Source organism: Austrofundulus limnaeus, unplaced genomic scaffold (assembly GCF_001266775.1).
Source record: "Austrofundulus limnaeus strain Quisiro unplaced genomic scaffold, Austrofundulus_limnaeus-1.0 Scaffold16, whole genome shotgun sequence".
NCBI classification, from domain to species: Eukaryota; Metazoa; Chordata; class Actinopteri; order Cyprinodontiformes; family Rivulidae; genus Austrofundulus; species Austrofundulus limnaeus.
Genome location: NW_013952418.1, coordinates 292821 through 302472, shown reverse-complemented (window position 1 = coordinate 302472; position 9652 = coordinate 292821). Strand labels below are relative to the sequence as shown.

Below are 9652 nucleotides of genomic sequence, written 5' to 3'. Positions count from 1 at the left end.
AGTTTTTAAAAGTTGGTAATATCAGTTGTCCTTTTGTAACAGATCTAGTTGAATGACCACTTCCAGAGTTTGATTTGGGAAGAAACGTCTTAATGAAACTCACAGTGAGGAGATGTTGTATTTGTATTATTTGTTTTAATAACAGAAGCTAACAAACATTACTAATATACAGTTTTCATTCACTCTAAAGGAGTCGGCAGAGGTGGGCGATACTGGGAATTTTGGTATCGATCCGATACCAAGTAAATGCGGGGCCAGTATCGACGATATCGATACCGATACTTTTTAAGCTTCATAATTTGAAAAGATCCAAAAGATCCAGGATAGAATTTTGCCAAACATTGTACGACAATAAAATACTTCATTATAACAATATTTTTGCTTGCCAACAAYAAAGCARTAACAAAACAGTTTCCTTTAACATTAGGAAAATAAATCTTTTATACAAAAATAAAATAAAAATTCTTCCCTCACCACTAGACATGCTCCCTGTTGTGTGTGACACAGTGCAGCACTACAGACAGAGAGTAGACTTTGAAAAAGCCTCGTGTGCAGCAGTCAGTGTGTGCGGGAAAGAACAAAGCTTGAGTATCGATCTTTTTACACGAGTATTGTTCAATATCAATACATATAATATATATCGATATTTAGTATCGATCCGCCCACCTCTAGTCGGCAGAAGTATATTTATATTAGCCCACCTCTTCTCCTGCAGCCGTATTCCGTCAGATWAATAAAGGATCCTCCACAGACGGCCCTTTAAGAAACATTTATTTAGTKGTTGTCTGTTGTTTGAAGTGTTTGTAGCAGAAGTTGTTGGTTAGATTTCCTGTAAACTGACTGAACGGTGATAAAAACCTGACTGATGTCAACAGGGAGTCAGTGTGGAGGCCGTGGACCCGGTCTTCCAGGCTAAGATGTTGGACATGCTGAAGCAGACTGGAAGGTAAGGTCTGAGGTTTTTGTGGGTGTGTTTGACCCCAGGGCAGCAGCAGGGTTTATTCATGCTGATTTATTTTTATGTTTTCTGCCTGCTTTGGTCTCCAGACCAGAGATGGTGGTGGGCTGGTACCACAGCCACCCCGGGTTCGGCTGCTGGCTGTCGGGGGTGGACATCAACACGCAGCAGAGCTTCGAGGCGCTGTCGGAGCGAGCCGTGGCCGTGGTGGTCGACCCGATTCAGAGCGTTAAAGGAAAGGTGAGGACCTGAACCCGAGGGTTGTTGAAACATTTAAACTTTATTGAGCTTGTTTTTATTTTTTGTGCTCAGGTCGTCATCGATGCCTTCAGGCTGATTAACGCCAACATGATGGTGTTGGGCCACGAACCGAGGCAGACCACGTCCAACCTGGGYCACCTGAACAAACCCTCCATCCAGGTACGGTCCTGTCGTCCAGTCAGTGAGGACCTGGACCGGTTTCCTCCTGCAGAATGAGTTTATATGTAACAGTCTRTGTGGAGAGGTTTGGGACCGGGTCAGAGACAGACCGGTCCCAGTCTGAGCTCAGGTTCAGTTCGACTGGAACGACAGAAAAGAAGCAGAATTTAATTCAGTTTATAAGAATCTGGAGGTTCGTGTTAATCTGACGCTGATCCGGTTCACTGGAGCCACTCGGATCAGAAACCAGACTCATGTAAGTCCGCAGACCTCGGACTCCTGAGTCCTGACTCAGTGCAGGGATTCGAATCTTTCACCTGAGTGAATCACTGAGCAGCTCCAAACAAAACAAACAACTAACTTCAAAAACCCGTTTGTGTCGAATCAGCAGATTCCTGCAGCAGGCGAAYGTACGGCAAGCAGTTGTTTCATAGAATCAGTGTTCTCTGGCTTTTGTGTCCATTTTTTTTGAGAAGTTCAGCTTTAACTCTTTAAGTTCTGTGGTTTTTATTATTTTTATTTGTTTTATTTACATTTTACAAGTTGGGAAAATTAAAAGAAGGCAAAATATAATTTTTAATAAATATATAATTTCTTTATCCTAAAGAGAGAGGAACCGTTCAGGAGCTTATAAAGCACGTAACAGATGACAGTTCATGGTTTAGATCTGATGTTTGGGTCAAGCTGAGGTAAACTTTAGCTGATGTTTCAGCTGAGGTAAACTTTAGCTGATGTTTCGGCTGCTGCCCCTCTCCTGATTCTTCCAGGCTCTGATTCATGGACTGAACCGGCACTACTACTCCATCACCATCAACTACAGGAAGAACGAGCTGGAGCAGAAGGTTCGCCGCCTCAGCGAGACGTTTGGATGGTTTTGTTGTTTTAGTGCCGAGCAGAAAAACAACAACGTTTCTTTTTAACCCTTCAGATGCTGCTGAACCTGCACAAGAAGAGCTGGATGGAGGGTCTGACCCTGCAGGACTACAGCGAACACTGCAAACTCAACGAGACCATCGTCAAAGAGATGCTGGAGCTCGCCAAGAACTACAACAAGGTACCAGGTTTTTATTCTCCTTGAATTAAAAGATTTTATCCAGACGACTCATTCAGAACACGGCTTTTTTAAGCTAACCTTTAAAAACAAACATTTGAGACAAGCTACGAGAGTTAGCATGTTAGCAATGAGGCTCAATAATGGACAAAAATCACTTCGTTAGGTTCCTAATGCTACTTTATAAAAATAAACACACAGCTACTGGTGTTTTTTAGCTGACAGAGTTTAGAAACAAAAGTTTGAGACGAGCTACAACAGTTAGCATGTTAGCAATGAGGCTMAATAATGGACAAAAATCACCTCKTTAGGTAAATTAAAATTCAATCCTTAATCTTAAATATTCTAAATAAGAATGTTCCTAAAAATTAAAATCTAGTTTTATTAAACCTTTAAACCTACAATACAAGTATTAATAGTATGTTTTGKTCCTGTAGGCACAACTTAAAATGGAATAAAAGACATTTATTAACACAACAATGTTATTTATTTTGACTTATTCTAAGTAAACTTGACCTCSTTAGCGTCGTTAGCATCCTTGCTTCAGGTTTTGGCTGCAGCAGCGGCTAACTTCACTCTTTAGCTGAGACTTTAGTCCTARAATGAAGATTTTAGGACTAAAATAACAGCTTTAATTTGTGAGAAAAAGAGTAAAACGTTGCTTCAGAGGTGAGGCAGGAAGAGGCTGATCTTCTCCTGCTTCCACCTCAGGCCGTGGAAGAGGAGGACAAGATGACTCCGGAGCAGCTCGCCATCAAGAACGTAGGAAAACAGGTACGACGCTGTGGATCAAAGCTTTTTGTTATCGTTATAATCTGGATTTATTTCTCTTCTGTGACGTTTGCTCGTCTGCTTTCAGGATCCTAAGAGACACCTGGAGGAACACGTGGACGTCTTGATGACCTCCAACATCGTTCAGTGCCTAGCGGCCATGTTGGATACCGTAGTTTTCCAGTGATCCTGTTCCTCGTCTGTATAATTGTTAATATGGCCGCCCTCGTTTCTTTTATATAAAATAAATGTATGTATCAAATCAACTCGTCTGCTCTGGTKTAAGGCTGTTTCAGATGGTCAAACTGAGGTGTTTTATTCTGTCGTGCCCTTGTCAACCACCAGGTGGAGCTAAAGTCACTCATTTRTCTTTGCAGTTTGATTTCAAGGCTCTGTGGCTTCATTTGTTTAATAAAAGATAAATTCATCCTGAACGTGGCTCCAAAAAAAAGAGAAGTAAAACACCCCTAAAACCACGCTGTCACCAGTACTTCAAACCCTCTGGACCTGCTGACCCTGGTCCAGGTTTCCTCCTTTAGCCSCGCAGCACTTCCTGTTGGTGCCTTCTCAGGGTCTCCAGGTCAGATGGGCCACTAGGACCAYGACATCTACAGATTTAAAAAAGTGTCCAGGGGCAAAACCAAGGGGGGAACCAGAGRGGGCAACGACCACCTCAAAAATATTTAATAAAATCTGTGGCCCCCATAACCAGACGATTTTATCCTCCATTTTTATTTCCTCAAAACTGTTTAAATATTGATTCTGCTGACAGCAAACAGTGGATCTAATGTTTCAATTAGCAGATTAGCTTTTCCACTAACTTTAAAAACTATTATCAGACCAGTTAGCTTCCACTAGCTTTTGCCAACTTTAAAGTGCCTGTGACATGCAAAAACGAGAAATACAATAAGTCAGAAAATATGTTTAAGAAACTTGGCATAATACACATGATTTGACCTGTTATGTCACATAACTTGCATATTTTCTTTTGAACTTGGCTCAGCTAAAGTGAAACAGGAAGTGACATCAAAGGGGAACGCTAACAAAAAACTATTGAAACAACTACTGTTACTGTTACTCATTACTGACTTTAAATAATGTAAAGAAACATCAGATTCTTCTCTACAGTCTGTGTTGTTAGTTATTTTATCACTGCTCTAACCCAGGGCTGTTCTACTAAACTCCTCCAGGGCCCACAGTTACTGCAGGTCAACAGCTGAGGAGCCGAACATCCAGCAATTAAAGTCATTCTGTAAATAAACCAAGTGTTACAAAGATCTGTTACCTTTGAAATAGTTTATTTCGTAGGACAGTCTGCAGGACATTCCCTCTGTCCAATCATAAGACAGTCCACAAGAAGTTTTCTGTGGTCTTACTCTGAATGTTTAGGTCCTGTCCCAGATGTCCACATGATACAGTTTGTTATGAAGACAGTTTGTTATGAAGACAGTTTGTTATGAAGACCGTTTGTTTTGAAGACAGTTTGTTATGAAGACATGTTCTTTACTCCCCAGTAATTATTTAGAATCTACTGACCCTAAAAGACGGGTCCTGTCCATTAATCGAGGACATTATCTGATCCGTGAGGCAGATGTTTTCCTCTGCACATCTGGAGGCGAGTTTCTTCAGGCTGTTGAAAACTCATCCGTCCACCCAGATCTGTTGTTTTTTTGTCTTTGTGGGACATTTTCTCATCCCAACTGTGGTCTTTTCCCTCACAACTCATTAAACATGTCCCGGCGAATACGTGTTGAGACGTTTGATTGTATTATAATCTGTCAGACAGCTGCTTCGCCTCATCTGAGTCAGATTCTGGTCTTGTGCTCTCGGTTGCCCTGAACCTGTGAAGATCTTTGCGTACTCAGCACATTTTTTGTAAACAGATCTTCTGAACTTTCAAATCTTTCAGCTCAGGGATTATTGTGCCTTCAGGCAAAATGTAAACAATAAGTCRTGATAAACGGTACCTGCTACTGAAAACAGTCAGAATAAATGGACAAGAAAACTTGTTTTTAACTCCAATCACAGATCTGTTAGAATTTGTATGAGTCTCATGTTCATCTTTGGCTTTTTAGTGATCTATGGAACCAGTCCAGTTAGAAGGGTTTGGAGCTTCTTTCTGGTCCTCTCAGTCCATGATGATGTAAAACTGTCTTCACTGAGGAYAGGGACAGTGGCGGACAGGGACACTGTGGCTCCTTAATGAACATCAGAACAAACTTCGTCTCCTTGGAGGAGGACAGATTAGGGCTGGTCTTTGTCGGCAGAGAGAAAYTACCAGTGACAGAATCAAGAGGAAAGTGTTAATAATCCTTAATAATCCCTCATCAAGTTAAGGTTCATGATCCTTAAGAACCACTTATTACTGCATGAATGGCTGGAGACTCGTTAGAGACCGGTTACTGACCAGTTATAGACTAGTTGGAGACTAGTTACTGACCAGTTAGAGACCATTTACTGACCAGTTATAGACTAGTTGGAGACCAGTTACTGGCCAGTTATAGACTAGTTGGAGACCAGTTACTGGCCAGTTATAGACTAGTTGGAGACCAGTTACTGGCCAGTTATAGACTAGTTACTGACCAGTTATAGACTAGTTACTTACCAGTTTGAGACCATTTACTGRCCAGTTATAGACTAGTTGGAGACCATTTACTGACCAGTTGGAGACTAGTTACTGACCAGTTTGAGACCATTTACTGGCCAGTTATAGACTAGCTGGAGACAGAGTTACTGACCAGTTGGAGACTAGTTACTGACCAGTTGGAGACCAGTTACTGACCAGTTGGAGACCAGTTACTGACCAGTTGGAGACCAGTTACTGACTAGTTGGAGACTAGTTAGAGACCAGCTGCTGACCAGTTAGAGACCAATTAGAGATTAGTTGCTGACCAGTTGGAGACCATTTAGAGACTACTTACTGACCAGTTAGAGACCAGTTGGAGACTAGTTACTGGCCAGTTACTGACCCTCTAGAGACCAGTTACTGACCAGTTGAAGACTAATTACTGACCAGTTGGAGACCAGTTACTGGCAAGTTGGAGACCACTTAGAGACTAGTTAAAGACCAGATGGAGACTAGTTATTGACCAGTTGAAGATCAGTTACTGACCAGTTGAAGATCAGTTACTGACCAGTTGAATATCAGTTACTGACCAGTTAGAAACCAATTAGAGACTAGGTGAAGACCATTTGGAGACTAGTTATTGACCAGTTGGAGACCAGTTACTGACATGTTGGAGACCACTTAGAGTCTAGTTAAAGACCAGATGGAGACTAGTTACTGACCAGTTAGAGACCAGTTACTGACCAGTTGAAGATCAGTTACTGACCAGTTGGAAACCAATTAGACTAGTTGAAGACCAGTTGGAGACTAGTTGAAGACCAGTTGGAGACTAGTTGAAGACCAGTTGGAGACTAGTTATTGACCAGTTGGAGACCAGTTACTGACATGTTGGAGACCACTTAGAGTCTAGTTAAAGACCAGTTGGAGACTAGTTACTGACCAGTTAGAGATCAGTTGGAGACTAGTTAAAGACTAGTTACTGATCAGTTGAAGATCAGTTACTGACCAGTTGAAGACCAGTTATTGACCAATTGGAGACTAGAGAACAGTTGGAAACCAGTTGGAGACTAGTTACTGACCAGCTAGAGACTAGTTACTGACCAGTTGGAGACTAGTTCGAGACCAGTTATTGACCAGTTGGAGACCACTCAGAGGCTAGTTACAGACCAGTTGCAGGCTAGTTACTGACCAGTTGGAGACTAGTTGGAGACTAGTTACTGACCAGTTGGAGACCAATTAGAGACTAGTTGAAGACCAGTTGGAGACTAGTTACTGACCAGTCAGAGACCAGTTAGCATCCTGTTAGAGACTAGTTGGCATCCAGCTGGAGACCAATTAGAAACCAGCCGGAGACCAATTAGAAACCATCTGGAGACCAATTAGAAACCAGCTGGAGACCAATTAGAAACCATCTGGAGACCAATTAGAAACCAGCTGGAGACCAATTAGAAACCATCTGGAGACCAATTAGAAACCATCTGGAGACCACTTAGAAACCAGCTGGAGACCACATAAAAACCAGGTCTGTAAACTACTAAAGCCTTAAATCTCACCTCTTTAATCCACTCTGTAAAGATGACAGCATCATTTATGTGGAACAGAGTGGATAAAACTGAGACTGGACTTTTTTCAGGCCTTTTAAACGTTTATTTAAATCATTTCTATTTTGCTTCAAGTCTTAAAGAAACATTTTCAGGTTAAAAAATAAAGTTTTGTCTCATATATTCGATTTCTAGAAAAAAACAGATTTTTCTCTGAAATCCCCCCGGGGACTCTGCTGACCTGCTGATGTGTGAACTACAGGCTCGCCCCCGGTTTAGTGCGTTACATAACGAAGCCATGTGTTTCCAATCTGCAGGAGACGCTTCGAGAGCAAAGAAGCAGAAGAATCCAGCAGAAAGGCTTATCTTTAGGAGCAGATAAACAAATCAGAGTTTGTTTAAAGGTGCCTCTTGAGAGATCGGCTGAAGATGATGGAAGGGACGATATAACGATGAAGAAGACCATCTGGAGTCAGAACATCTAGAGATGAATCATTCCTTGATGTTTTTATCTTCAGGCAAAGATTTAAAAGAGTGAAGCTGTTTTTCTCAGCTTGTCTTTGCGGGCTGCAGATCTGTGTTGCTTCCAGAGGCCAGATTTCCTTTTTTTCTTTTTCAGTTTGAAGTTACGTAGCCATCCTGGAATGATGATGTTAGTTTCCACCACAGCGAAGCGCCTGTGGAGATGAAGTGAGTGGGTGTGTGTCGGTCGTTTCAGACCGCTGCGTTTGCACAGCAAAGAGGATGGTTCTGAACAGAACCACAAAAGAGAGAARCTGTTTTCATGGGTCTGGTCTGCAGGGATGAAAACACTACGAGTCGATGTTTCCTGAGCATTTATCAAAAAAAACACCAAAACTGTTAAAAACAACTGGGAGAAAATCTGAGTTTGTTCTGCAGATGGAGGGATTAAACTCTCAGATTAAATTAGTTTTTCCTTAATGTGGGTAAAACTATTTTAAAGTTGTTATCTCAGTGCATGCTTTTTTTTAACTTATCAGAGGTTTCGCTGCTGATTCCAGTAAAAAGCTAAACTCCACCTTTTACCGGAACTTTAAGCTGTCATGAAAACAAAAAGTACTCGAGCCGATTCGTTCAGACTGGGCTGCAAATCTTTTCTCAGCTTCAGCAGGTGGAAATAAACTTTTGTGTCGGCAGCAGATTCCTCCTGTTCTTCAGGTTTTTATTTGATAAAATCAGGGTTTTAAATACAGAACCAAAGGGTTGGAGTGATTGAAAGGTTTCATTCTGAGTCTAACTGGGCTGAAGCCGAGAAACATCTAAACTTTACGGACTGTGGGTCACGAGGACCAGGGTTGAAGACCTCTGATTTCCTGCACGTTGAGACAATCTCTACGGTTTTTGATAAAACTTGAGTTCCGTTTTAATACGGGCAGACCCGCGATTTTCAGAGTACCCCATGTTTTTGTGGGCGGTGCCATTAAGGCCACGCCTTAGTGTAGGCGGGGTCATCAGGAGTAGATCTCCAAAACACAACAGTGTTATTTTATACAAGACGAACACAACAAATAACTGAACTAAGGTCACGAAACACTCCGCAGGTCGGAGCTTGTAAATTTAATCCATTTGGTCAAGAATCGTGACGGGCTACAAAAACTAAAAAACAAGATTTTATTGCCCATAGTCACATGTTTTAAACTGTATTTCTGTTTTTAAACATCTAAGAGTAGAATATTTAGATTTTTAGACCCTGCCCCTTAAGAACTACAGTCGACACTGTGCTGAACCAAATATTTGTAAATATCTTTGCACTTTGGTGCCTTTAAAACCCATAAATAAAGTGATTAATGGAACTTGGGCTATTATTTCATTCATCACTAGAACTTCAGTAAAGCCCCAACCAAAAACAGAAATGAGACGGGATCAGTTGAGCAACTCTGATGAATCCTGTCAGCGTTTTTCTCCACGAAACGCTGAGTCAGTTTTGAGTTTTCTTCACAGGATGTGAGGCCTGTTCGCCGGTGACACATTAGAAGGAACATGTTCTTCTCGGCACCAGATGAGCACTGTGACGTCGCACCGAACCAGAGTTTCCACAACACCACTCTGCGAAGCAAGAGCCATGGAAACCAGAGAGGGTGGGGCCATTTACGGAACGACAGTTCGCCAACAATCGTCTTCTTGAGCAGTGGTTCTCAAACATTTTATCTTCTGACCCACAAAATATCCATGGCAAAAACTTGTGACCCCAAATATTACTGGTCTGAGTACACGAACTTCATTAATAACCCTAAAAACACAGGCTTTCTGACAATCTAAACAGCTTGTACACAAATATAAGTACTTATTTATACTTATTTTGCATTTTTGCAATAGTTATAGGG

The 9652-nt window shown here is 41.6% G+C and overlaps 1 protein-coding gene across 1 annotated transcript in view; it reads left to right on the top strand.

Moving 5' to 3' along the window:
- Window positions 1–3466, top strand: part of psmd14 (proteasome 26S subunit, non-ATPase 14) — a 6417-nt gene extending 2951 nt beyond the window's left edge. Inside the window, exons 5-11 of the mRNA XM_014003004.1 lie at window positions 876–946; window positions 1048–1198; window positions 1271–1378; window positions 2146–2220; window positions 2307–2432; window positions 3141–3203; window positions 3289–3466. Of these exons, the coding sequence (XP_013858458.1) occupies window positions 876–946; window positions 1048–1198; window positions 1271–1378; window positions 2146–2220; window positions 2307–2432; window positions 3141–3203; window positions 3289–3387 (693 nt within the window). The 3' untranslated portion in view covers window positions 3388–3466. The remainder of the gene's footprint in view (window positions 1–875; window positions 947–1047; window positions 1199–1270; window positions 1379–2145; window positions 2221–2306; window positions 2433–3140; window positions 3204–3288) is intronic.
- Window positions 3467–9652: the final 6186 nt, after the last annotated feature.